This window comes from Stylophora pistillata, chromosome 2 (genome assembly GCF_964205215.1).
Source record: "Stylophora pistillata chromosome 2, jaStyPist1.2, whole genome shotgun sequence".
Lineage (NCBI taxonomy): Eukaryota > Metazoa > Cnidaria > Anthozoa > Scleractinia > Pocilloporidae > Stylophora > Stylophora pistillata.
Window position 1 is genome coordinate 40,942,759 of NC_142520.1, and position 25,608 is coordinate 40,968,366.

A 25,608-nucleotide genomic window follows, 5' to 3' on the forward strand; every position below is an offset into this window, starting at 1 on the left:
ACGTATCGTTTGTCAACCGTTCCTAATTTATGCGCGTCGGTGTTTTAATAATATGAATATATCAACAAAGTTGAAATGGTAAATTGGCTACCGTTACGATTATAATATTACGGTGTTTTAATAAGGTTAGCAAATATCCAAGTGGGTTTTTCACATTACAAAACCCGAAAACACGTATTCTGTCGAATTTTTGGCATAAATGAATGAAAAATAAGCTTTGTCAGAGAGAAAAAAGATCACTTTTGCTTCCTTGAAAAAGCGCAACAAACTAATGAAAGCTCTTAGGTCAATCAACAAACGGTGCGCAAAAAAGCTTTATCACTACATGACATGGTACCAAGAATTCCAACATTGACTATTTAGCAAATGGTAAACAACACAGCGTACACTATTGAGTTATGGATGCACGCGGGAGGTACGTTCCTAAGCACGAAAGAAGCGTAAGAGTCGCGCGAGGCGGTAGCTGAGAATGACTCTAGCTTCTTGAGTACTTAGCAAACCTCCCAAGTGCATCCATAACTCAATAGTGTACGCTGTTGTATTTTACCATTTGTTTTATAACATAACATTGATACATTGCAGCAAAAGAGTTCCCTTTTATTTAACAAATCTTACGTGACCAGAAAAAAAACAAGCGCGCGCGGAAAAATGGTCTTCGCATTTGTTCACGTCAGCAGCGTACACCCATAGGCAAATGGTGGACGCTGAATTGACCAATCAGAGCGCACGCTTTGCTTTGGTTATGTTATAAGGAAAACTTGGTGAAGGAAAGGAACGACGTTTCCACCTCTCCGCGGTCATTTGCAAGTTTTAATAAAAAAGGGAAAAAAGTATTGAAATAAAATAGTCTTAAAAACGGATGAGAATGTTGCATGCATTAAGATATGTTGAACATACCGCTAGTTACAAACAATGTAAATATTTGATTATAACAGAATACTAAAGACAAAAACTAAAAAATAAGAACTTCACGCTTAAACAATGTTTCAAGAAATAACTTCTCACGGATTGAGTCCCACTGTTTGTTGGCTTTTGGTTTTAGCTTTTTAATAAAAGCATTTCAAAAATAGGACAATTATGTTTTTTCTAGTACTTTCTTAGAATGTTATCTAATTCCACGTCAAGCTCGGTTATGAGATGGTCTATAATCGCCCATCCTTTGTCTTGTGTTATGCGTTGTTATAAGTGTTGGAATATTTATCCGACGCAACTTGCATCACACAGGTCACCCTTCAAAAAATAAACAACACATTGTTGGATCACAATGCAATGGACGGCCTATCTTCCTTCATTCCGATTTCGTCCTTGATCTTTCGATATGTATACACTGGGCTGATGTCAGAATTTATCTTGCGACAGAGATCTGCAACTTGTCGTCGCACAGAGTTTTCCGACTTGCGGTCCTTGAATGATCAAATGATCCTGCTGTGAACTGAAGTATTCGCGAATGTATGGGCACTATCACTTGAAAGTATATTGATTCATATCTGTTATCAACGCTCTAACAGAGAAAAAAAGCATTTTAAGGTCAATAATCCTAAAATCAAAACTGTTCCGTTCAAACCTATCCGCAGAAACGATAACCTGAGCCATTTTAATTTTGACATGTACTAAACGAGGTACCATGTACTTGAAGAAGAGCAAAACTAGACTCCTTACCAACGCAGTTAGAAGTGAGGAATTAGCTCTGCTACCAAAAGTGTGAGAAACACTGCCAAAAATCTTGTTCCAGCGATCCAGAGGAAAGAAGGAATAAAACTGGCAACTGCACCCATGAGCTTGGAATCATCTAAGGATTGGAGAGCAGGATAGACCGACTTGTGCGTGACTGAATACAACATAAGGGGTAAACACAACACTGACAATCGAGCGAAGGGCACCAAGCAGGAAATTGTTTCCAATCAATTCATCAGTACTTCGAGAAAAGGAGAGAAAACCATGCACACAGAGAGCGACCAATACTTTGAAAGCGGAAGTGAAATCCCCAGAGCTGGTTCAAACTTAGAGCGATTTTCCATATTTCCATCATGAGCTGGAGTTAATATCGGATAGGGACATTAAGCATAAATTATCAAACTGATCCCGACAAGGACTCCTTCAGTATCCCAGAAAAACACGTCTTGAAAGTGTACATCCAAAGGGTGGGTTCTCGTGTTCCATATTGCCCAACAAGCTATCCCACGCCCAAAGATACCAAGTCTTTTAAAAACGTTGAGGCTATCAGCTATAATTTAGGTCCACGTTGCTTCTGATAATCCCGCAACAGGAAAGGCATGTGCCAAGATTGTCCTGCTTGAAATAAAGCATGCAACCGCCAAGAGGGACAGGTCAAGATTTTGGAGAGCTTCGAGTAGAATGTCACCATAACGACACCAAAGAACTTTGTTAAGATCACCATAAACATTGCGAACTCTATTTTTGACATTTCCTGGCGGCCGATCTTTGCAACCAGCCTTAGTTTCCTTAGACTCTGTAACTTCTCAGTCATTCTGATCTGCATAAAGGCATTCGATCACGACCTTACCTGTGTACCAACGAAGTATTGCAAGCAATAGAAAAACGACTAAAGTGGTGAACCCTCCTTTCATTACAGCGTATGGTAAGGCAAGAGTCGATACTCCTGAAATAAAACTGGTCATATTAACAATAGCTTTCCACATTGAGCCTCTACTACCCGTTGAAACTGGTTCATCATTATTTATTTCTATTTCAGAGTCACCAGTGTCGTGCCCTCTTCTGTTCTCATCGTGTGAGTTAAGAATTTCGGAACTGTGAGGAACTTTGCCTGGAAAAAAGCCCATACTGTCGGCTATGAAATAGTGGGCTGTCAGTCCACTTGTCAGATATGCTGGATAAACGAACTGATTGATGATTCCACGTGCAAATGTCCGTGATTTGGAGGCAATATCTCTAATTTATGCTAATGTAGAAAAACAATGATCCAAAGAAGGGAGTCACCCGATTTGCCTTTAATCTACCGCTTAGAAGCGAATCTAATAATTCTCAAATTACCGCATACATGCTGATAAAGTAGGCCCTATTTACCTACCGAGATTAGATTACCGAGAACAAAACAAAGGCCAAAACAAAACAAAACAAAGGAAAACAAAACAAAGGAAAAAAAAGGTGCTGGATTTGTAGCTTAGCTTCGGTATCGCAGTCGCACTTGACATGTGGCAAGGTTCAAGCGAAAGAGGAAAATTCATCGCTTTTACATCTGGTGAAAAGAGATCATGGATAAAATTCCACGCGTGAAGATTACTGAAGAACAGAAAAACATTCTGAAATCATTTCCTTTGTTTTGTTTTCCTTTGTTTTGTTTTGTTTTGTTTTGGCCTTTGTTTTGTTCTCGGTAATCTAATCTCGGTAGGTAAATAGGGCCTACTTTATCAGCATGTATGCGGTAATTTAAGAATAATTAGATTCGCTTACAAGCGGTAGATTAAAGGCGAATCGGGTGAGGGAGTAAGTCAGTAAAAGACTAGGTTGGGAATAGGAAATATTTCCCTGATTTTCATATCTTAGAAAACTCATGTAGTATGATGAACAAACAAGCGAGTGAGTTTTTTTTCAGAGAGATGATTCTTAATCTTTTATATTGTAGTCAAGCGCCAATTCTTAGCAAACACATGAAAAAGCGCGGCAAACAAAACAAAGCTCACGAGAAATGAAAAACGATGCGAGCATCGACTGAATCAATGGATTTTCTATGGTAACAGAAATTCTAGTAATAATTATGGAAACTGAAGACAAACAGTGGTATGCGAAATGAGCGAACAAGTTACGATTCGATAGTTGATAAATTTTGGCGCGGACACGCTTCGATAGTTAACAAATTTTGGCGCAAACCTAAGGCAATATTTCGAGATATTTTCGATAACAGTTTAATGAATTTTTTGTTCGTTGACCTTGAGCCTGGTTTTCCTTTCACCAAGAACTTGGGTCTTTGAGGGACTTGGTGAACAAAGAAAGAGACGAATGGACAGATTAATAAAATCTGTAAAATCTGAAGATGTTTTGAGGGACAAGCGTTTTTTTACCGCAAATCGATAAACAAATGTGCAAGGCGAGGGTCAAAAAAACCTATTGTCCACGAAACCAAATGAAATCCCTAAGGAATTTACAGAGTCAATCAAGGAAGAGACGGTAGACTGCGTCCCCATTTTTCAGATAATTTTGATCAAAATTCGACCCGTTAAAAACAAAAGTAACATTTAAAGCGCACGTATTGCAAGGAAAAATCCACGAGGACTAAAACTAACAAAACAAATTTTAATGATAAGAATGATAAATACTACAATAATTAGAAAGAGTTATAATGTAGCGTGAACTCCTCACTCCAGCCAATAAGAGGCTTGCCTTGATCGGCACAGGGGTCCTTTGTGGTACTATGATTATCGCGCGTGTCACGCAGGGTTTTACGTGACTCTCTACAGATACAACTGCTTCATTTAGGCATGCCATCACAGTGCTCTGCGGTTGTCTAGTTGAGTACGTATTAGTCTTGCCATGTTAGGTTAAGGCTTCGTGAAATAAAACCATATATGTCGGAATATTCCTCAATCTAAAAGAAAAAAAATGCATTAGTTGAAAGGGGACTGAGGAGATTGCGACTGGGCATCAAATGTCCTTTCAGGATGACTTTGAAAAGGAAGAGAGTGAGTCTCATTGAAAAAGCCTGAAAAGGTTCTGCTTCGTGCGCATACACGGATGCGAAGCCTCTTCGGTACCGACGCAGACACCACGTTACGTCACGCTAACCTTCCCACTGTTTGTTATGAAAGGCTTTACGGCAAATAAGCACCCGTGGGCAATATGATGCGAATCCTGTGCTCTGATTGGCTCTGACAGGCAATCCTGTGTTTGGATTGATCTCGCGCAAGAAAAAGAAAAAGAACTCTCGCAAGAAAAAGAAAAAGAATTCGCGCAAGAAAAAGAATTCGTGGAGCAGAACTATAAAGTTTGTAACTTTTGGACAATGTCGGCATGGAGTCGTTCATAGCCCTTTCTGAGACGACTGACCCATTTCCTCTTAACTTATGCATATACACCGTTCCCGCTACTGAAACTGAACTAGTACGGGTTACAACTTAATTTATTGGTCAGTCCACCTATTAAATAAGCTGCTGAAGCAACAGAGATCAATGTGCCAACTTACAATTTTGGCTGTCGGTTTTCCGAAACCATGGCCAGCTTTTGTATCAATTCTGATCAGCAAAGGATTCGTCTGCAAGGAAGCGATAAATATTTTTTCTGCATAAGTATTGTGCGGTCATTCGCTTCATGTACACTGTTATGCTGTTTAATAGGTCATTTCCGAATTACGTTTGGCCTCTTTCAAAACGAAGCTAGGTGCTCAACCATACGTATGAAAATGAGTTTAATTTGCATGTGAATGAAAACTTATTACCATACGAAAGGATGAGCACAAGAACTCGCTTTGAAAAAGAGGCTATTACTTGCAATTCGGAAATTTGCGTTTTTGAGGTGTCATTTTCAGATGACGAATCTTACCTGCTTCTCGTAACTACCAACACATTGTTGCAACTGTGCGATGTACTTTAGAGAATGCAAGGGGACTACGCGATCATCATGGTCAGCGGTCAGCAACAGAAGTGAAGGGTATTGGACACCATTTTCGGGAATCTTAATGTTATGAAGAGGAGAATATCTGAGAAGAATAAAATAAAAGATAACAAGACTTCGTCGAGGTCCATAAAAATGCGAAAGGGGGCGAGACCATAGTAGTCGAAGATGCGTGGTCAATAAGGATTTATCATAATGCAGTGCAATGCAGAATTGATGGAAAATAGACTCACAACACCCGTTCTTTCCTTGGTTTTGATAGTCTTGAAGACTCCCTAAAGCTGTAATTTGCAATTCATGGCTGTAAAAATGACCTTGGCTGTGAATCGGATCAGATCTTTTATTTCATTTTATCAGAGCTGACCGGCTAAAAATAATCAGCCAAATTTTAACGTAAGATACTGAGAAGTAGATCTTTTTGGTTTGCGTCACTTTGCGCTAGATTTTAAACTTTCTAAAAAAAGATGTTTGTCTTAAAGTAAAACGAGAAAGTGTTTTTTTTAGTTCGAAAGAACTGGAGTACGGTTTGGTACTGGACACATCACACACAGCAATAAAGAATATGAAGGCGAGGTACAGCCACTTACAAATTACAGACAAAATTGACCAATCAGAACTTGACTGTCGAAACATCAGTTACTATAACCAACTATGGCCCTTTTCATGGGTCACAGATTATCATACCGTATAAACATACTGCGCATGACTGAGTCGCGCACTCCCTTTTGGATTAACTACTCAGGTTGTTGTTAAAGTGCTGTCCAATCGAGATTGAGGAAAACATATTTTTGAAGGCGGGGGGGGGGGGCAAGGAAGTTGGCAACCTGGGGCGATTAAGTTTTATGGAAAATTATTATATGGCTGTGTCTCACAAGGACTGGGAACTACCGAGTTCACGAATTTGATTGGCTGAAGTCAATATTGAAAGCGGTCTAGATTTTCCCATCTAGACCGGCATCTAGACCGGTCTAGAAAAAAAAGGTACAAAGAATATAAAAAAAATTGGCATATAAGACACAGCCATTTAATAAACATCTTATTAACAGAGCTTGGTCGGTCTGTATGGGGGAATCTTTACCTCGGTCGCAGGTACAGACCTCACTGCATTCGGTCTGTAATGGCGACCTAGGTCAAGATTCTCCCATACAGACCTCCCGCTCGGTTAATAAGAACTAGAAGGAGCTTGAACACCACCTAGAACAATTGTGGAAAATACTCTGCACTGGAAAACAAGTGCAGTATTCTTTATAACTCACTTGATAAGCCATTGAAAATCCTCCTCCTTATCAGGTGAACCATAGTCTGTCGTCCTTCAAGAAAGATAATAAAAAAAAAAAATAAAAAAAAAAACAAATACAAAAACAACAACAGGAACGTCAACAACAAAAAGGTAGGAAAACAATTTTTTTTAAGAAAGCTTTCAAAGGTTGCTGCTTTATGAGCCCGATCATATACTAGAGAACATCAATCCTGCAGAAAAATTTCAAAACGGAAAAGAAAAAAACAAACAAAATAAAACAATATAAGTGATTAAGTCATATTACCACTTACCATGCATGGCCGATGGTAAATTTATGAAACTTGAGCATGTCCATAACTCTGTGACAAGAGATGAAAGGATTTAAATTGGTTCGTGCTCAAATTATGAGACAAATCCATAAGGAATTCTGATGACTTACGGTACTTGTGAAACAGCACAACCAAACAAGTCTGGTCTCTGATTTATACAAGCACCCACCAACAGGCCACCATTGGATCCACCACAGATGGTTATTCTATCAAAGAATAAACAAATGAAAAAATATATGAGTTAATAAATAGATATATAAAAGGAAGAAAAAAAGAACAAATATAAAATAAAACAAACAGAACAAAACATAATAAACAACAAAAGAAAAAGAAAAAACAAAACTTCATTATGCATTCGACAAAAACCAATGTTTTTGTTTTTGTTTTTGTTTCTAAATGCCCAGAGAATTGAACATACTTTTCTGGAGATGTGTATTTCTGCTGGGAGAGGTAGATGGCGGCGTATTGGAAGTCGTCAAAAACATTCTGTTTGTTGCCAAAGCAGCCCGCTTGGTGCCAAGTCTCACCATATTCACTATCATAAAAAAAAAAAGGGTCAATAATAATCTTAATTTGATGAACATGTAGTCAATAAACTTTTAACTTACCCTTCACCCCTAAGGATGGATAAAGCAATGTACCTATAACTAAGCAATGTACCTATAACTTTCGCCACGCCCCCCCCCTGCTAACCTTATATATGGCGAGGTACAAAACCAACCTTCTATCCCTGAGGATGATGAGTATAGCACTGTACATGATTTACATTCAACCCTTCAAGTTTGGTATGGCAACGAAATTATATTAACCCAATCCCTCATCTTGGGTATGGAAATGTACATGTAACTTACCCTCCACCCCTTAGGTTAGGTATGTCAATGCACACATAACTCAACCTCCACCCCCTGGGTATGGCAATGAACATAAAACTCGCCCTCCACCCCTGAGGTTGGGGATGATGATGTACATGTAACTTACCCTCCACCTCTCAGGTTGGGTATGGCAATGATGCCTCCGAGATGTCTCATAAATACAATCCGTGACACACTGAAGGATGGCGTGATTGATATGTTAAACCCTCCATAACCATACAAGTACAGAGGATGGCTTCCGTCTAACTCGATACCCTGAGATTTTAAGTAATTAAAAGAAATAAGATAATTAACCATTATTTCATGAGCGTACGTTGGATATGAGATGGTCAATAGCGAACGAAGTGCTTAGGGCCGAGTTGGCTATAACCATCCTCGTAAAAAGAAAAAATGTATATTAATATTGTGCTCACCTTCTTATGAACAATGAACATTGGGATCTTGGTTCCATCTTTACTGGGATAAAACACTTGGACAGTCTGGTACTGACTCGAGTCAAAGCCTTTCACGTTTGTTTCACGAAAAACCTGCCAAGAAAATAGACTGTTTCAAAACATGTTAAGAGCTTTTCCTAGATAAGGTCAAGAACATTTCAGAGGACCGTGACTGTATTGGGCTGATTTTCAAATGCAAACCTTAGGTTGGAAATCTTCTTGCGTCAAATCGCAATGATAGATGACGCCAGGAGTAAGAAACGAGGTAAACTGGTAGAAAATCTGAAAGCAAAAGGAAGCAGATATTAATTACCGTAAGTAAGCGTTTCGTAGGTATTGCCTCGCACTAAATACATGCGCACCTCAGCTCCAGACTTATACGAGAAACTTTACTCTCACAGTGCCTCTCTTTACCCGGGTGTTTAAATGGGTACCGGCAAAATTAATGCTGGGAGTAACCCTGTGATGGACTAGCATTCCATCCAGGGGGGGGGGGGGGAGTAGAAATACTCCTAGTCGCTTCGTGCTGCAGAATTTGGAGATAACCGCCGGTCTGAAGGACCACTTGGCTCGTATAGGCGGGATTCATGCTGACGTCATTGTTTACATTTTTGCTCATTTGCATACGGCTTTGCGTAAAGAAGGAAGCATGTTAGATACAAATTGACTTCAGACAGCTAGAGAGCTAGAAAACCTTAGTACATGGTGAAATTTTTAGCTCTTTGGGTGTAATATTCAAGGAGAAATAGTCCATCAAAAACTGCAAAATTTCTGGGTGGCAAAAGTGCTAATGAGCTCATACATTCTACGTAAAATTTTGAGTTTTTAAACCCGTGTTGCACAAAAAGTATTCAATGCATCAGGCTCGTATTCATTGCCCGAGTTAATCGTACTTTGGCCTTTCGATATTCAGAACTGATTTATTTTTAGCTCCATCAGAAACTGAATTGCTTATGCTAATGAGGCAAATATTGTAAACAAGGATTCCCCTCTACAGACTTTACCTCCTATACACTTGCCTTAAGATAGAGTATTTAAATTTAAGTACAAATCAAAAAACAAGTCAAGTCAAGTAAATCAAGTTTATCGTCTTTACGTGAGGCATGGTTACCCAGTTGCCCGAGCCAGAGGCTTATGTATAAAACGCAAGACAACATCCAACCATCCCACCCCAGGGGAGGATATCCACCACACAGTAATCTCGGGCGTGGGAAATTAACGTCTCCTACCCCTTACCCGGCAGGAGACGGGGCCTAAGGTTTATTCATCCTTATCCCAGAAGACTAGAAGATCTAACTATTTATTGATGTTATAGAAAGGTACCAAATTCTCCTCAGTTATTTTCAGACCATGAGTATTGGTCCGGCCGGGGCTCGAACCCTCGACCTCCCTGCTCGACACAATCCGGCGCTCTAACCAGTTGAGCTAGCCGGGGAACGGTTAGCATTCTAAGAATTCTAAAATAAATAGAAGATTCACCAGTGAAATAAACTATTGGAAATGAAATAAACTATTGGAGTGTTGGCACCGCTTACCTCTGAATCTTTCTTCTTTCCAGAGTACCCCACAATACTGCCGATATCGAGTGGAAAGGTCATGAGTCTTTCTCCCGTGAGTTTGTGAAGACGAAGAACGCTCTGCAAGAAAGATACACTTCACAATTAACACTCACATCTAAATCTACCCGATAGGTAATTTCTGATTACTCGAAACCCACACCTTCAAGCACAAAGGTTAGGACGACTTTTATTTGTAAGAAATTATACACCGAATGCAAATATGGCGTCCAATTTGAATTGCCATTGTTCTGGACTGACTAGCCTCGTCTTCACATGGAAATACAAAAAGGATTATTACATGTGTGAGAGGCTAGTCAGTCTAGAACAATGGCAATTCAAATTGGACACCATGTTTGCATTCGGTGTATGAAAAAGCAGTAAGTTTTTTTTTTATCTCAACCGCTCCATCAGCGCTCATTTCATAGTTTTACTTTCTTTGGTGGTAGTAAGGAAGGGGAAGGGGACCAGGCAAGTTGGAATCCAACGTTTCCAGACCAAACATTTGACTTCAAAAGGCGAAGTTTTAATCCTACACAAACAGCACGCCCGAAATAGAAAAAAAACTCACGATGAGAAACACCAACATGTTTTTCGTAAAAAAGCCTAGACTTAAAGTGCTAGCCTTCAGTACTTAGCATTTTTCTAGAACAAATTAGCAAAGATGTTTCAAGCTAGTCCCACTATTTTTCTGTTTCAGTTTTAGAGTTCTCTTTTAGAAGTTATATCGAAAGGGTAGGCCCGTATTTCTCTCTTATAAAGCTACAAGAACGGGTGCAGATAGCCCACCTTGACGTCATGAAGATAGCAGAGCACCAAAAGGTTATGTTTGACACAGGCAGCCCATTCTAAGACGTCTTTCTCGTCCTCTTCAACCAGAGTGGTCCAGTTTTCCTTAACGGAAAAAAAAAATTATAATAATCATTACATATATGTGCACGATCCTTCGCAGTAAAGCACTATTTGAGCAATAGTGAAAATCAGACCTGAAAAAAAAAATTTCAGGCCTGTACGGGACTCGAACCACTGACCTCTGCGATACTAGTGCAGCGCTCTACCAATTGAGCTAACAAGCCAACTGGGAGCAGGCCATCAAATTAATTCGACATGAACCCGTAGATGACAAATCAAACAACAACAAACATATGAAACATATGTATGAACTGCGGTTATGAAACGTATATGTGCACGATCCTTCGCAGTAAAGCACTATTTGAGCAATAGTGAAAATCAGACCTGAAAAAAAAAATTTCAGGCTTGTACGGGACTCGAACCACTGACCTCTGCGATACTAGTGCAGCGCTCTACCAATTGAGCTAACAAGCCAACTGGGAGCAGGCCATCAAATTAATTCGACATGAACCCGTAGATGACAAATCAAACAACAACAAACATATGAAACATATGTATGAACTGCGGTTATGAAACGTATATGTGCACGATCCTTCGCAGTAAAGCACTATTTGAGCAATAGTGAAAATCAGACCTGAAAAAAATTTCAGGCGTGTACGGGACTCGAACCACTGACCTCTGCGATACTAGTGCAGCGCTCTACCAATTGAGCTAACAAGCCAACTGGGAGCAGGCCATCAAATTAATTCGACATGAACCCGTAGATGACAAATCAAACAACAACAAACATATGAAACATGTATGAACTGCGGTTATGAAACGTATATGTGCACGATCCTTCGCAGTAAAGCACTATTTGAGCAATAGTGAAAATCAGACCTGAAAAAAAATTCAGGCCTGTACGGGACTCGAACAATCATTACAGTAATAACAATAATGACAATACTAACGATCATTAGCGAATAAAAGTAAGAATTTCATTCAAAATTCTAACTACCATGCTGTATTCCTTTACAACTGCACATTCATAGAAATCGTACAGCCTTCCAAACACAGGGCTTGGAAGCCACTTAGACAAGAAATAGAGCACAGCACAAAGCTAAAGTTATTCCGCATCTGAAATAAAAACTTTCTGCTAAATAGTCACAACTTTTTATGAAAATTTTCAGCCAGGGCATTAAAAAAAAAAAAAAAAAAATTATCCTTCACATGGCCATGCTGTCACATCTTACGTTGACACTGTTTGCAACGTTTCTATCTCTGAATAAAGTAATGATCAGTTTTTTTCCCCTTTCCTTGCAAAGTGCATGTATGCAACTATTAGATACCCTTCCTGTGTCTTTTTTAAGTGTATTATGTGTTCACGTAGGACACTCACCATTTCTGGTTTTGAAAAGTCTATGGTAATCAACTTGTATCGTGGAGATTTCAAGTTCGTTTTGAAGGTGAACAGTGTCCCTTCGTTGGTGATGTACTAGAGAGGAAAAACAACGACCAAAAACATGAGAACAAATCTACCTTTACCACTGTTTTAGATCAAACACTATTTTAATTAACTTAACACATAGTAATCGTTCATTTACGACCAGAATTTTTCTCATTCCAACTCGATTAGCGAAGCGTCATTAGCACACTTAGAATTCTGGCTGACGTTTCGTCTCTTCAAGATTTGCAGACCACTGCTGCCTTAGCTTTACACATGTTTTAGCTCATAACTCTCTCTATTTCATAACATATTTTACCTCAGACCTAAGATCCACAACACAATTTGCCATAGAGATTGCTACAACCTCGAAAAGCACATCACATTACCCATAATTTGCCCTCTCTCTCCCTGAAAAAAATATGCAGCGCTTTGTTTCTCTGTGACTTTACATCATTCAAGGGTAGAAAAAAGTGTATCCAATCTACGTGAGATAAGTAACGCTTCTGTACGCGACGAACTTTTCAGATTTTAGACACAAATGTGGGCGCTTGGTAAAAGAAGGATTTAAACACACTGGCAAGTCTAACTCGTCGGTGCCTCTAAATGCATATATCTGCAACTTCCCTCTGTGTTAAAAGAAATTGCTCCAAACTGGATATCAATACGTGCTCACGACAATCATTTTATAACACATTTACTTCTAATCACCTCGTATTCTGCATCAAAATTGTCCACAACCTTCACAAAAGGAAGTAAACCTGCCGCACGGTAAAAAAGAAATACTACGTAAGGTGAGGAATTCGTCTCAATCTTTTAATTTCCAGGTGATTAACGTGTAACTTCTCCCTAAAATATCCATACATTATCAAGCAAACAGGTAATGAGAATACGCAAACTTATCTGGTAGAAGTTGTTACCTTGATCTAACACCAAATTCTCACCACTAATTTACAAGGAAATGTGGGGGGAAGGAAGGGGGAAACTACAGAGCTGCTCATGCGTACTGCCATATCTAATTATGCAAGATAATCATGTGTATGCATACGATACTAAAAAATAAACGCGTGCAATTATACATTCAAGAAATTCTTAAAGCATTCAAATTTACGTATGTGTGGTTTTATACGCGGGTATTTTAATCCACCTGTAGAGAATGGGCCTTTACGTGCAAGTGCACGAGAGCAGAATGGAAAATTGCCACTCAAAAAGGAAACTTTTTTTGTTATAATGTCGAAAGCACAGGCTTGACACCGAACCTTTCCGCAGGTAATTCAACGCACAAATCATGAGGGCTAGCGGGTCCATTTTAAATCTAGAAAACTAACTGTCCAGTGTTTTACGAGTACAGAACCACGAAAATTATAAATGTGTTAACAGTCAATCTGCACTTAATTTTTACGAAATTTGGATAAAAATGAAACCTAAGGCAGAAAGAAAACAATAACAACAACAACAACAACAACCATCTAACACATGATTGACAATATGTGAGGTCCGCGTGACGTGCGTGACCTGCCACAAGTATGTCAAAGGTCGAGCAACAACGTAGTCGCATGACTATGAAATTAACTCCATGTTAGGACCGAAAACGCTGACCTTCAGATTTGGCTGACGGAGAATTAAAAGAAAGTTGTGCGTTTTCAAAAAGATGGTGGAACATCGTGCATGATAAGGACACTGTAAGTACTGACGTTCTGTGGTCTAAAAAATCATCCTCTCGAAAGGTTGCACAAAGGAGCCCTGTTTTCCACACTAAAATGCATGATTCAAAGGTAGAAACAGTTTATTCACCTGTGATGCCACCTTGATTTTCGAGATCGCAGTAAAAAAGTCTATTCACTGGGGCACAGCCTTCATGCGGAGTTAAAATCAAATATCTTCCACAGTCGCTAACTTCCGCACCTCTGCAAGGCAATTGTTGAATAATAATATTATGTCTAGGTAAATATTCATGTACATGTAAGCTTGTATGTTTAAATGGCGTACACAACCATCGCGTTGTAACTTGAGGTACAAAAAGAAAAAGGTCTGATGTAATCTGTGTCCTATAACGACTCGTAAAATTTGCACAATTCGCGTAAACTCACTTTGCCTTAATTTCTATCATTTTTGAATTCGACGCTCCTTTTAAGACTTGTCTATCTCCACAAACCAAAATTTCTACCATTTCAGCCTGAAATTCTCGATACACTCCAGCACGAGAGCTCTTAACTCCCGACATCTTTTACAATCTTTAGCCCCCCACCCACCCTTCCAACGCCCACCCCCCCCCCCAAAAAAAAAAGATATGGCCACTCTATGGCGAGATTACTTCCTTTAGACACAATTGCATGAACACTATTTCGGTTGGAGATTTTTTTTCCTTTGCGTTATGCTAAATTTGTTCTTGGTCTCTCCACAATTGGTGTTCAATTATTATAAAAGTTGCACTGATTTCCCTTGTTTGCAATTTCACCACCTGCTTCACTTGAATTTCCTTTCAAATTTAAGGGAAATTTTCTCATTGATTGCCATTTATAAAGCATCCAATCTGGCATAAACATTAGTTATTAATAATAGGTGAAAAAAATTAAGTTACGCAGTTTTATTCCCACTTCTTTCACTTGATTCAATGAAAACACAGTATCAATGGACCCAGTTATGCCTTTGCAAAAATCCCTTGGACAACGTCACATTATACTGGGAATAGAGTAATACATCAAACTTCACCCAAAGGCGAAATATTGTTTAATAATAATAAAAAATGTAAAGGAAATCTTTTGCCAAGAGTATACCAATTATATTTTTTTGGGGGACAAAAACACCTCCAGGTAAGTTCAAAGGCAGTTTGTTTTTGTTGCTGTAGTTATAGCCAATTTATTAGTTTGTTTTGTTTTGTGTTTCTTATTTTTTCCTAATTCCAAACTCTACAGAATAAGCTGTTATGTTAACAATAGATAATAACTTACATAGACCACTTGGGGTGCTCTGGAAATTCACAACAAAGAACATCTTCAGATTGGCTGGTTCCCAGTACATGGTAATAAAGCTTTTAGTAAAACGAAGACAAAACCATACTCAATCATGTTACAAAATTAGTCCCAGTAAATTAACGGGCCCAAAGCTGTATTTTTTAATCAAAATTAATACACTAGAGAAGCAGTTTGTGGCTTCCCGACCAGTCCATTTTGTTTCTTTAGCAAAATATTTTATTAAATAGCTTTCAAAACTTTTTAAACCTTCTTCTCGAATGAGACCACAACAGCTCTGTGGGCCTGATAAGATACAGGGAACTTCGAGGAACAGGCCCCTGTTTACTAATGTACCATCAGAGCCTTACATGCCGATGCGCCACATTAATTTGATCTTTCAACTAAATTTAGAATGCCAGGCCATTAAAAAAACAAAATATAAGCAATAGAAAATAGAAATAGAAAAAATAATGAGCCACCTAATACATACTGATGACTTTGCTCTATATGCATCCTTGACACACAGCATATGCGTATATACGTAGACACATTATATGCATTTGGTGCTGATGTGTTATTCGCCTATGTTTTGGTTCGCATTACTCTAACCTGCACATGTAAATTCACACATGAACATCTGAATATATAACCTTTAGCTGTAGATCTTATTAATTGCAATGGGTGGTCGTTAGCCGTCATTGCTGTTCAACTTGTATATGCACGATGACCATTAATTTTGATAAAACTGTGTTAAGGATAAAAAGAGGCTTTTAAAAATTTGTATTTCGAGTCCATTATTTACCACTAACCTTTTGATTGAGGTTTAGATCAGTTTCTGTTCCATCTGCTTTTTCACCAGTTGGGTAACGCTTAAAATTTGAACATCATTTATATCAGAACCAATTAACTGAACTTCATAACTTAGCTATTGACAAAATAAATAAACCTAACACAAAAGTCTTTATGTCCCATCAGCTTCTATCATCGTCATCAACAATGCAAAATTTATCCCTCTGAGCCACTAGCCCCCAGTAAAGGTGTGCTAAGTAGGGTGTGTTAATATACTATAAGCTTGTAATCATTTGTCCAACTGGCTATGATAGATAGATTTGGAGCTAGAGTAGAATATGAGGGTAAGGGGGGGGGTGGGGAAAGGCAAGGGGAACGTTAACAGGCCCAATAATCAGTTGCTGTCTATGAGGTGAACCCCTGTTTCTTCTTGAGGAGAAGGAGGGTGACAGAATGGATGTAAGAGATGGAGAATTTTAAGTTAAACCTTTTGAGCTTATTTATCGGACTCCAAAGATGAGAGGCTCACGCTCAAGTTTGCCATCTCATGCATTTTTTTGTTTAGTTCTCCTGTCATAGATTGGAGTCCTCCCATATTACAAGAGAGTGTATTCAACAAATTTTAGGAACATGTTAGCCAGCAAAATTTTTAGTGCCCTTGGCAGAATTTTCCCTTTATTAGAGGAAACATTTTTGGACACCAATAAAGTCATTCAGTGATGAAGAAATTAGTTCTCACATTGTAAAACAATCCCTTATTATCATGTGTCCAAGCCATACTTGTAAACTTTGCATTCTCTAAAGTGTCTGGCAAATGTACTTGACCATCCACCTTCATAAACTAGGAAAAGAAAAGCAAACAAAATTTCATCCTTATTTCTGCTTGCAACAGAAAACCAAAATGGTTTATGGGTAATTACACTAACTTTAATATTAATTTAATTTAAAATCTGCCTTGCTATGAAGTCAGCAGAACTTGAACTTGAACTTTATTTTTATTTAGAAACGGTAGATCTACCAGACAAAATAATAATATTATTACAATCTATCATTACAATTATATTCTATTCTACTTTAATCTATATAAACATGATCTAAACTTTAAAAGTGAAATAGAAAAAAATTAAGAAATTCTGCTTTACATAGATGCCGTGTGCGTTTGTCGATTGAGACAAAGAAATCGCGACAACCATTTTGAAAAGATCAAAGTGATTTTGCTTGCCGCATTTCAGGGGACAAGCTGTTCCAGATAAATGCACCATTATAGCTAAAGCTATTTTCAGGAAATTGGTGCCGGGCAATGGAACAGCTAGTTTGTTTTCAGAGTTCCTTAGATTATAAGGAGGATCATATTTAGTGAAAAGAGAACCAAGATAGTCGGGCGCAAGACCATGTATAGATTTATAGACCATGGTGGCCACTTGTATTTGTCGCTGAGTATCTGTCTCCAGTTAAGTCACTCAAAAAGAGGATCAGCGCTTGTGACATAACTGGAGAAGGTCAGAATACAGGCAGCCCAGTTTTGCAACTTTATGGAGCTTATTCGAAAGACCTTTGTTACAATGCCCCCAGACCTTGCTGCAGTAATTAAAGTACGGTTGAACTAAGGCATTGAAAGTGGACTCCAGCATGGTTTGGTTAACAAAAGGCCTACAATGTTTAATTGCTTCAATGCCTGATGCGATTTTCTTGGCTATTTTTTCAATGTGCATATTTCATGAAAGGTTTTCGTCTATATGCACACCCAGAGATTTAACTGAGCTAACTTGTTTAATTATGTCACCACCTATGATTAGTTTAGGGGAAGTATCGTAAGTACCTATCCTTTGCCGCAATCCAATTAACATGAGTTCAGTTTTAGATGAATTTAGAGTCAACTTGTTTGCAGTAAGCCATGTATTAACATTGAATAGGTCGTGATTCATAACATCATTGATCATTTCTATGTTGTTACTGGCAAAGGTCAGGTGAGTATCGTTACTCCAAAATTTAATCTGGCAGGAGTAACTTTTAAACCCAGAAAGATTTGAAGTTAAAAAGACATATGAATGACCTTACTTGAGTTTCAGGACATTGTTGCCAGAAATTTAATTTTAGTCACATTTTGTTTAAAGGAAACAATAAAGAATCAATAGTATTGAAGGCAAATGATTATCTCATTTTGGCTTTAAACCAGTAAAACATTAAGTGATGGAAATGGTACAGCTAATGTTACATGTAAATGATCATGATCGTCAAATTGGTGATTTTTAGCTGCAAATTTAATCAGTTGTTGTGCTACCCAACACAGACACAGCTCCGAGTGCTCATTAATCAACTCTTTTTGCAAGTATTCTAATTCAATACCTTTATGGTGACCCAATCTGATCCCTTATTTGACAAAGAATAAGCAAAGAACTCTCCATCATCAGAGAAAGATCTTCCAGCCAATGCCACAGTTCCATCCTCAGAGAGTTTATTGGGGTCAAGAAATACTTGTGCTTCACTTTCCATTGAGTCTTGCACATACATAACACTATGTAAAATGTATATAAATCACACATCAATATATATATCTTATTAGCCAGGCGCGAGGGCCATACTGGGAGAATATCGGCCCAAGGTCTTAACAGTACGGACCGAGCACAGCAAGGTCCATACAAAAAAGACCAAGGGCTGATATTCTTCCAGTGCGGTCCCGAGCAAGCTTGGTTAATAAGAGATTTATTATACGACTGAAGTTCAAAGGGACACAAGTGCGGTATCATTCGGGACCATTCAGGACAGTGCCCGGTCCAATACTTAGAGAATATTGGACTGGCAATAGAGCATTTTGATTGGTTCATTTTAGTTGTTGGCCCTCTGACTGCCCGAGTCATGTAATAACAATCAAATATCAAGCAAGAGATAAAAACAATGATTAATCTTAGACAAATGTTCTAGAGTGCATGAAGTGATCTAAAGGACATGCTTGTTGCTGTCACAGAAAACAGTTTTTTTTTTTCAGTATTACAGTAGCCTGAACAATCAATCCCTACAGTAAACTCTTTTCTCTTGGTTTAAACCTTTCACTGAATGTTGTTGTACGCCAGATGCAATCAATCCTCAAGTTATTAAAGAGATATAGGGATACTGTACTGAAACAAGGTTTTAAAGTTTTTTTACAATGAAACTTTATAGAACTGACCGAAATGACATCTGCCTGTTACTACTTCAGAATGATCAACATCAATAAATCAGTCACATTACACAATGAATGTAAACCTTGCCAAAATAACACACTTTGAACTGTTGAATTTGGAGAATTCACCTCTAACAGAATGCACTTTTAACTGCAAAATGTGGTTGGCAAGTCCATTAGGATCTTGTCCTTTCCTTATGTACAATGCTTGATTAGCAACTCGTAAATGAAATGCACAAGTACATGGGAAAATCATTTTTTCCTGGTTTTTCATTTTTATGCATTTCATCAAAGACCTCAGGGCTGTGGTCTAGCAGGGCCCGGTGGCCCCCAGCGCCTTAATCTTGCTCTTAGGCGACTCAGGAATCTTGTGTTTTTCATATAAAGCATATGCTGGGCACCCTGGATTTCACAGTTTCAGAGCGCTAGGCTCTCTTCAATTTTTCTTAGAGCATGGCCTGAGACCTCTGTCTCCTGGATACTTTACCTTTGATTTTGTAGACCAGAGTTATAGAGGTAAAAGTACTTTGATCCTCTTTTAAATGGACAGCCATACTTTGGATAGTCCCACATCTCAGTCAGCCTAAAATCAACAGGTATCAGTTGAATCAGGTGAGCCACTGGAATGTCTCATCACAACTGGACCACACTACTTCATACATTTTCTTTTTTTTAGAATAGTTTTGGTTGATTGTTGTTGTTGTTTTGTTTTAATGAAAATTTATCCGTGGATATGGCGATTTGTTTGCATCTTAATTATAAACGTTCAACTTCTTAGCAAGGAGAAGCTTAATGAATAATGTGATGCCATAAAAAAAAAAAAAAAAAAAAAAAAAAATCAGTAAATAAATGATACGTAGAGAACTTGTTGAAGAGACTACCTTAGGATATCCATTTGATACCCGATAAGGTATCCTATCGTACCTGTACAATGGTAAAAAAAAAATAACATATCCCTGAATTATTTGACGGCTTTTTTTTTCCATTTGTCATTCTGAATGCACGAGTGACCCTGCGCCTGCCGGTCAAGTGGAAAAAAATCACTCACCTCTTGAACATTTTTTTTCCAAATGATAGTTTCTTTTCATTGTAAACTGATAATCTTAGGAGATGAAATTTACGAAAACAACTCGGCGGAACGGCGGTTAATTATCCCTCACAAGACCTCAGTCCTTTTACAAAGCCCGCATAATTTTCGGTGATTCTAATTTTCATACCTGTTCTTGAAATTTTCTCTCGTCTCGCAAGCTGCTAAATAGGGCATCGTAATGGCATTTTGCTGTTCTACAAAAGCTTTTGTTCCTTCTGAGTCTGGGTCTTCCAACCAAACGTAAGGATCATAAATTTTCGTGCCATGGTAATCGTTTACGGCACTTTCATCCCTTTGGACAAAGGGGTAACAGATTTCGGACGCCATATTGGATGTCAACTGTGGAGGATTGGGAACGGGCGACACGGAGAAAATACATTTTGGTGACGTCACAGTGGTCAGTGGTCATCAACCACAGGCTGCTTAGCGCTTCGATGTGTTGGTCGAGTGAATTCTATGCAAATACTCATCTTTTCGCGTGGTTTTAAGTCGGACAATATCCATGATGCTTCTCCTTGTTTGTTAGATTTGATCCTTTGAATGTATTTTTAATACTAAAACAACTTCTTAACGATTAGCGTTAACGTGTGCTTTTTGCTGACTTTAGCTGTCCGTCATTACCACGAAGCGTGATCGTGGTTCTTCGGTCGCCCTCGCCTTCAGAATTGTCAAAAACAGCGATAGTTTTCCAGAGAAAGCAGAAGATTAGCTCTGTAAGATACTTTTCCAGCGAGTCTGAAGACTGGTTGGATTTTTAAGTGTACCATTAGCATGAAGCGAGACAGGTAATTGTTGTGTTGTGAAAAATAATATTTACTCTCACTTTGCCCCGACGTGCGGTGCCTTTTCATTTTGGAAATCATTCGCCTGGATGAGAATTTTGCCTTCATAGACTGTTTTTTTTTTTGTTTTGTTTTTTTTTGCCCTTCCACCTTTTTGATTTTCGGTGCCTTTAAGAACAGGTATCCGTAATCAAAATATGAAAACATTAGTTCATTTCATATACTTGCGCAGTTGTCAACAAGTTATCTCTCAGGAACAGAAATTATTATAACGCTTGTTTAGCTCGTATAATGGTGACGTTTACGAAGGGAATGGAAATCGAAAAAATTGTGATTTGTTAGCTGCGCCAAGGCTCGACAAAGATTACTTAAGGCGATTAATTGAGGGCGCCGGAAATGTAATATTTGAGACCGACCAATATATCGGTTTGTGAAGGTGTAGTCTGATCGTCCGGGTGAGTGTAGTCCTGAGAAGGACTGTTGTCGGTGGCAGTGACTGACGTTTCGACAACCTGTGCGGAAGTCATCATCAGAGTCAAGTGAGTGATTGTTGTCAGTAGAATGTTCTTATTCCAGTTCGTGTGAAATGATCGGTTGGTTTTGCCGTGATGTTATTGGCTGTGAGACTCAAGTGACGTAAGTCGTTCGTGATTGGTCTGTTTCGGTCTGTCGGTAAAGCTAGGTTGTTCTTTTTCGGTCGTTTGTGATGTTTTTGTCGTGAATGAGTCGTTTGTATGGGGCGGGTAGTTGTTGACATCTGTTTAGGGGAGTCTGTTCTAAGTTAGTAAACCAGCTTTCCAGAGTCAGTCGTTGAAAATAGTCAGTGCTGTAGGTTAGGCATTGCGCAGAGTCCCAGTCAATGTTGTGGTTGGTAAGTCGATGGTGTTCAGCAATGTGATTGCTGACATCACCTTTCCTCGTCGCTCGTCTGTGTTCAGTCAGTCTTGTTGTGAGGTTTCTGCCAGTCTCACCGATGTAGGAGGCTTGGCAGTCGGAACAATTGATCTTATAAATCGTTCCCTGTCTGTTCCTCGGTTCGTCTTTGTCTTTAACGTTGGTTAGTAACTGACGTAGTGTGGTGATGGGTTTGTGGGCGACGCGGATATTGAAGGGTAGTAAGATGCGCGAGATGTTTTCAGACATGCCTTTTATGTACGGTATGGTTGCTGTAGTCGTAGGGGTTGCGGTGTCGTTTGTTTCGGTAGTGGAGCAACAACTACAACAACGACTTCATCCGACGAAACACTCACCGACCCACTACCACTACCGAAACAAACGACACCGCAACCCCTACGACTACAGCAACCATACCGTACATAAAAGGCATGTCTGAAAACATCTCGCGCATCTTACTACCCTTCAATATCCGCGTCGCCCACAAACCCATCACCACACTACGTCAGTTACTAACCAACGTTAAAGACAAAGACGAACCGAGGAACAGACAGGGAACGATTTATAAGATCAATTGTTCCGACTGCCAAGCCTCCTACATCGGTGAGACTGGCAGAAACCTCACAACAAGACTGACTGAACACAGACGAGCGACGAGGAAAGGTGATGTCAGCAATCACATTGCTGAACACCATCGACTTACCAACCACAACATTGACTGGGACTCTGCGCAATGCCTAACCTACAGCACTGACTATTTTCAACGACTGACTCTGGAAAGCTGGTTTACTAACTTAGAACAGACTCCCCTAAACAGATGTCAACAACTACCCGCCCCATACAAACGACTCATTCACGACAAAAACATCACAAACGACCGAAAAAGAACAACCTAGCTTTACCGACAGACCGAAACAGACCAATCACGAACGACTTACGTCACTTGAGTCTCACAGCCAATAACATCACGGCAAAACCAACCGATCATTTCACACGAACTGGAATAAGAACATTCTACTGACAACAATCACTCACTTGACTCTGATGATGACTTCCGCACAGGTTGTCGAAACGTCAGTCACTGCCACCGACAACAGTCCTTCTCAGGACTACACTCACCCGGACGATCAGACTACACCTTCACATGTTACCCCCGGGTTCAAACCATTTACTGCAATATATCGGTTTATTTACAATTAATTTTTTTTCTTGTGTGAAGTCTTTGATGTCATCATTTCACTGTAGATCTCTATTACATGTCTTCAGTACGTTTGCTTGTACCTGTTACTTCAACTACTTTAATTTTCCAAACAGCTCTATTTGTTTACACAAAAGTATTTTCAGTGAAACCCACTAGTTTATTTTATTATTTTTTATAACTCAGTCATTTGAAACTTTCACAGGCACATTGTATGTTTACCTGATCAGTGTGTATTCCACCATCTTGCATGTGCATTGCATTAACTTATGCAAGTAATCAACCACTCTTCTTCATCCATCCATTTATTATTTTTTTAGGTTAGCTTAGCTTTACTTTGCTTTACATAGTTTGTATGTGCTTAAGGAATCATATGCATCACATGTTCTAAACCACTGGGGATAACTATGATCCCCACCAGTAAATTATGTTACATCATATCCCCACAGACCCTTGTTACAAAACATTCCTACTTGACTTGTAGTCATTTTCTTTTTTTTAAGACATGATAGAACCTGGAGGTAAAATATATGCATATTGCTGTAACTCGCTGAGAATTTCTTATTGACTACAACTGGCCTGCATACAACTGCTCCCCTCCCTTGTAATAAGTTGGGAAAAGGAGATCTGTGCGGTGCTGTCACTGTTCATGTTTGAGAATATCCCTTCCCTGATTTTTGTTTGACTGGATGGGCACAGCTGTACACAGGTTAATTGAAAGCTTTTGGTTACTCCTCATGACTTAGTGTTAACTGGGAATTGATTGGGAGATTAATAATCATCACGTTCTTTGCTACCACCATCATCACCTCCATGAATACCTGACAAGAGTTCTTTGTTCCATGATTCAGACAGCTTCTGGATTTAAGATATCACGTTTGGAAGACAGTTATTCATCAAGGCTGTTGCAATACAAGAAAAGACAATATATACAGTGCTTTATTCATATATAAATTGATTAAATTATATTATAATAATAATTATTTTACTTTACAGTATTGTTGTTTATTAAAAATTTGTTTTCTACTAGTACCAAGATGGTAATGTTACTCTGTGAATCAGGGAGCTAAATTAACCAGAAGTATTCTTGATAGATCAGTGCATTCTATGTTGCATGCACGTGGAAGTAGGTTTGTAAAGAAAGAAGAGAAAAAGCAAAAAGAAAAATAAAATAAAATAATTAGTGAGGAAGAAGTAGCATTAAAAGAAGACATGCTACAAATTATTCGTAATTGTGGTGGGAAAGTAAAATAATTGCAGCTCAGAAAAACAATAACAAAGGTGGAGTGAAAACTTGTTAGCACTAAAATGGACATTTTTGTACTTAACACATACCTCGGTTTATTCTTCCTCTAGTTGAGGCCAGTTTTTGTATTGTTGGGGGCTTCAGTCCTACACATGTTACAGCAGTGTGTCCCAGGTTTATAGGTAAAACTGTTTTGGCCAACTTAATAAAAAATTCGGTAATAACAAGTGGGGATAGGATGGCCGTGCTACTTACACAAATGCCTATTGAGTCGAACAACACGGACATGTTTTGTCTTCTTCTCAGCGGATCTGACCGAAATGCCGTTGACATGTCTACTTCATACGGTTCAAGCCACTGCTTTATAAATTTGATAATGCAGCGTCCTCCGATCACCGCCTCAGCTTTTTAAAACCGTCTTAGCTCTTTTCAAAACAAAACTTAGTTGCCGCAGACTCACCGCCTGCGAAAAACAACAATTTCATAGCGTGTACAACTTCAGTTCGGCTTCGGAAAAATACATAATTGAGCATAAGAACTATCCAAAAGATGAGCCGAGTTTCAAAGCTAAGTTTACAGTATTCTTTCTAAGTTTTGCCTTTTTACGCTGTCGACTAGACTCACGGCGAAAATATTGTAGAGTTATTTGCATTTTATGGCTTCGTTAAGGTGTCCGCTGACCAGTACAATAGTGTGTCGTGCCTTAAAAAACGTATTTCGATATTTCCGGAGTGGCTTGGGTCTGAACTACGTCATTTGTTTCTAAAAATAACCAAGGTTGTTTCTTTTTGTTTTTTTCTTTTGTTTTTTTTTTTTGCCAGTCAGCAAAACCATGCCCAATAAAAAAGCAACTTACTTTAATTGCACGTGACCTTACACTTCAATTATTTTATACAATGATTTCACTTGTTTTAAAAAAAGTGTCAGCAAATGTCAGCAAAAAAATAAATGTATTTTTTGCTTTGCATATGATAATACAAGTGGAAGAGCAGGTTGAGCGTCCAGATTTCATGAGAAAAAAATAACCATAACAATAACGTTGAGGATGACAGAGAAAGTTTCGCATTTAGAAAACAGCTCATCATATTGGAGACTTTTCCCGATTTCTTACCTCTTTTTTCTTTTTTTTTTTTTTTTCCAGCTCGGGGAATACCCTACCCTAATTGTAACGAATCACGTGATTGAAATTTTTACGTGCACAGC

General features: G+C 38.7%; 1 protein-coding gene and 1 long non-coding RNA gene across 2 annotated transcripts; both read right to left on the reverse strand.

Annotated features, from left to right (window-relative positions):
* Positions 1-4,252: 4,252 nt before the first annotated feature.
* LOC111344976 (prolyl endopeptidase) lies at positions 4,253-21,193 on the reverse strand. Its single transcript, XM_088747312.1, has 21 exons — positions 20,413-21,193; positions 19,683-19,778; positions 18,382-18,550; positions 16,775-16,876; positions 16,056-16,115; positions 15,244-15,323; positions 14,087-14,199; positions 13,004-13,053; positions 12,248-12,343; positions 10,807-10,911; positions 9,997-10,098; positions 8,663-8,743; positions 8,441-8,554; positions 8,134-8,282; positions 7,574-7,690; positions 7,266-7,361; positions 7,138-7,185; positions 6,843-6,896; positions 5,515-5,671; positions 5,159-5,227; positions 4,253-4,564 (listed from the first exon to the last, which is right to left on the reverse strand). Exons 1-21 carry the CDS (start codon positions 20,610-20,612, stop codon positions 4,499-4,501), a joined length of 2,124 nt encoding a protein of 707 aa, XP_088603438.1. The 5' UTR covers positions 20,613-21,193; the 3' UTR covers positions 4,253-4,498.
* A 2,255-nt stretch (positions 21,194-23,448) lies between these two features.
* Positions 23,449-25,596, reverse strand: LOC148739519 (uncharacterized). The gene is made up of 2 exons (XR_015996163.1): positions 24,495-25,596; positions 23,449-24,061 (listed from the first exon to the last, which is right to left on the reverse strand). It is a non-coding gene; the product is annotated as an uncharacterized LOC148739519 (long non-coding RNA).
* Positions 25,597-25,608: the final 12 nt, after the last annotated feature.

Coding starts and splice junctions, on each gene's coding strand:
- LOC111344976 (XM_088747312.1), bottom strand. CDS start 20,612: ATGGCGTCCGAAATCTGTTACCCCTTTGTCCAAAGGGATGAAAGTGCC. Junction 13,054..14,086: donor AAATCAAGGTGGCATCACAG/GTGAATAAACTG, acceptor ACCGTGCGGCAG/GTTTACTTCCTTTTGTGAAG. Junction 6,897..7,137: donor TTTACCATCGGCCATGCATG/GTAAGTGGTAAT, acceptor TCTTTCTTGAAG/GACGACAGACTATGGTTCAC.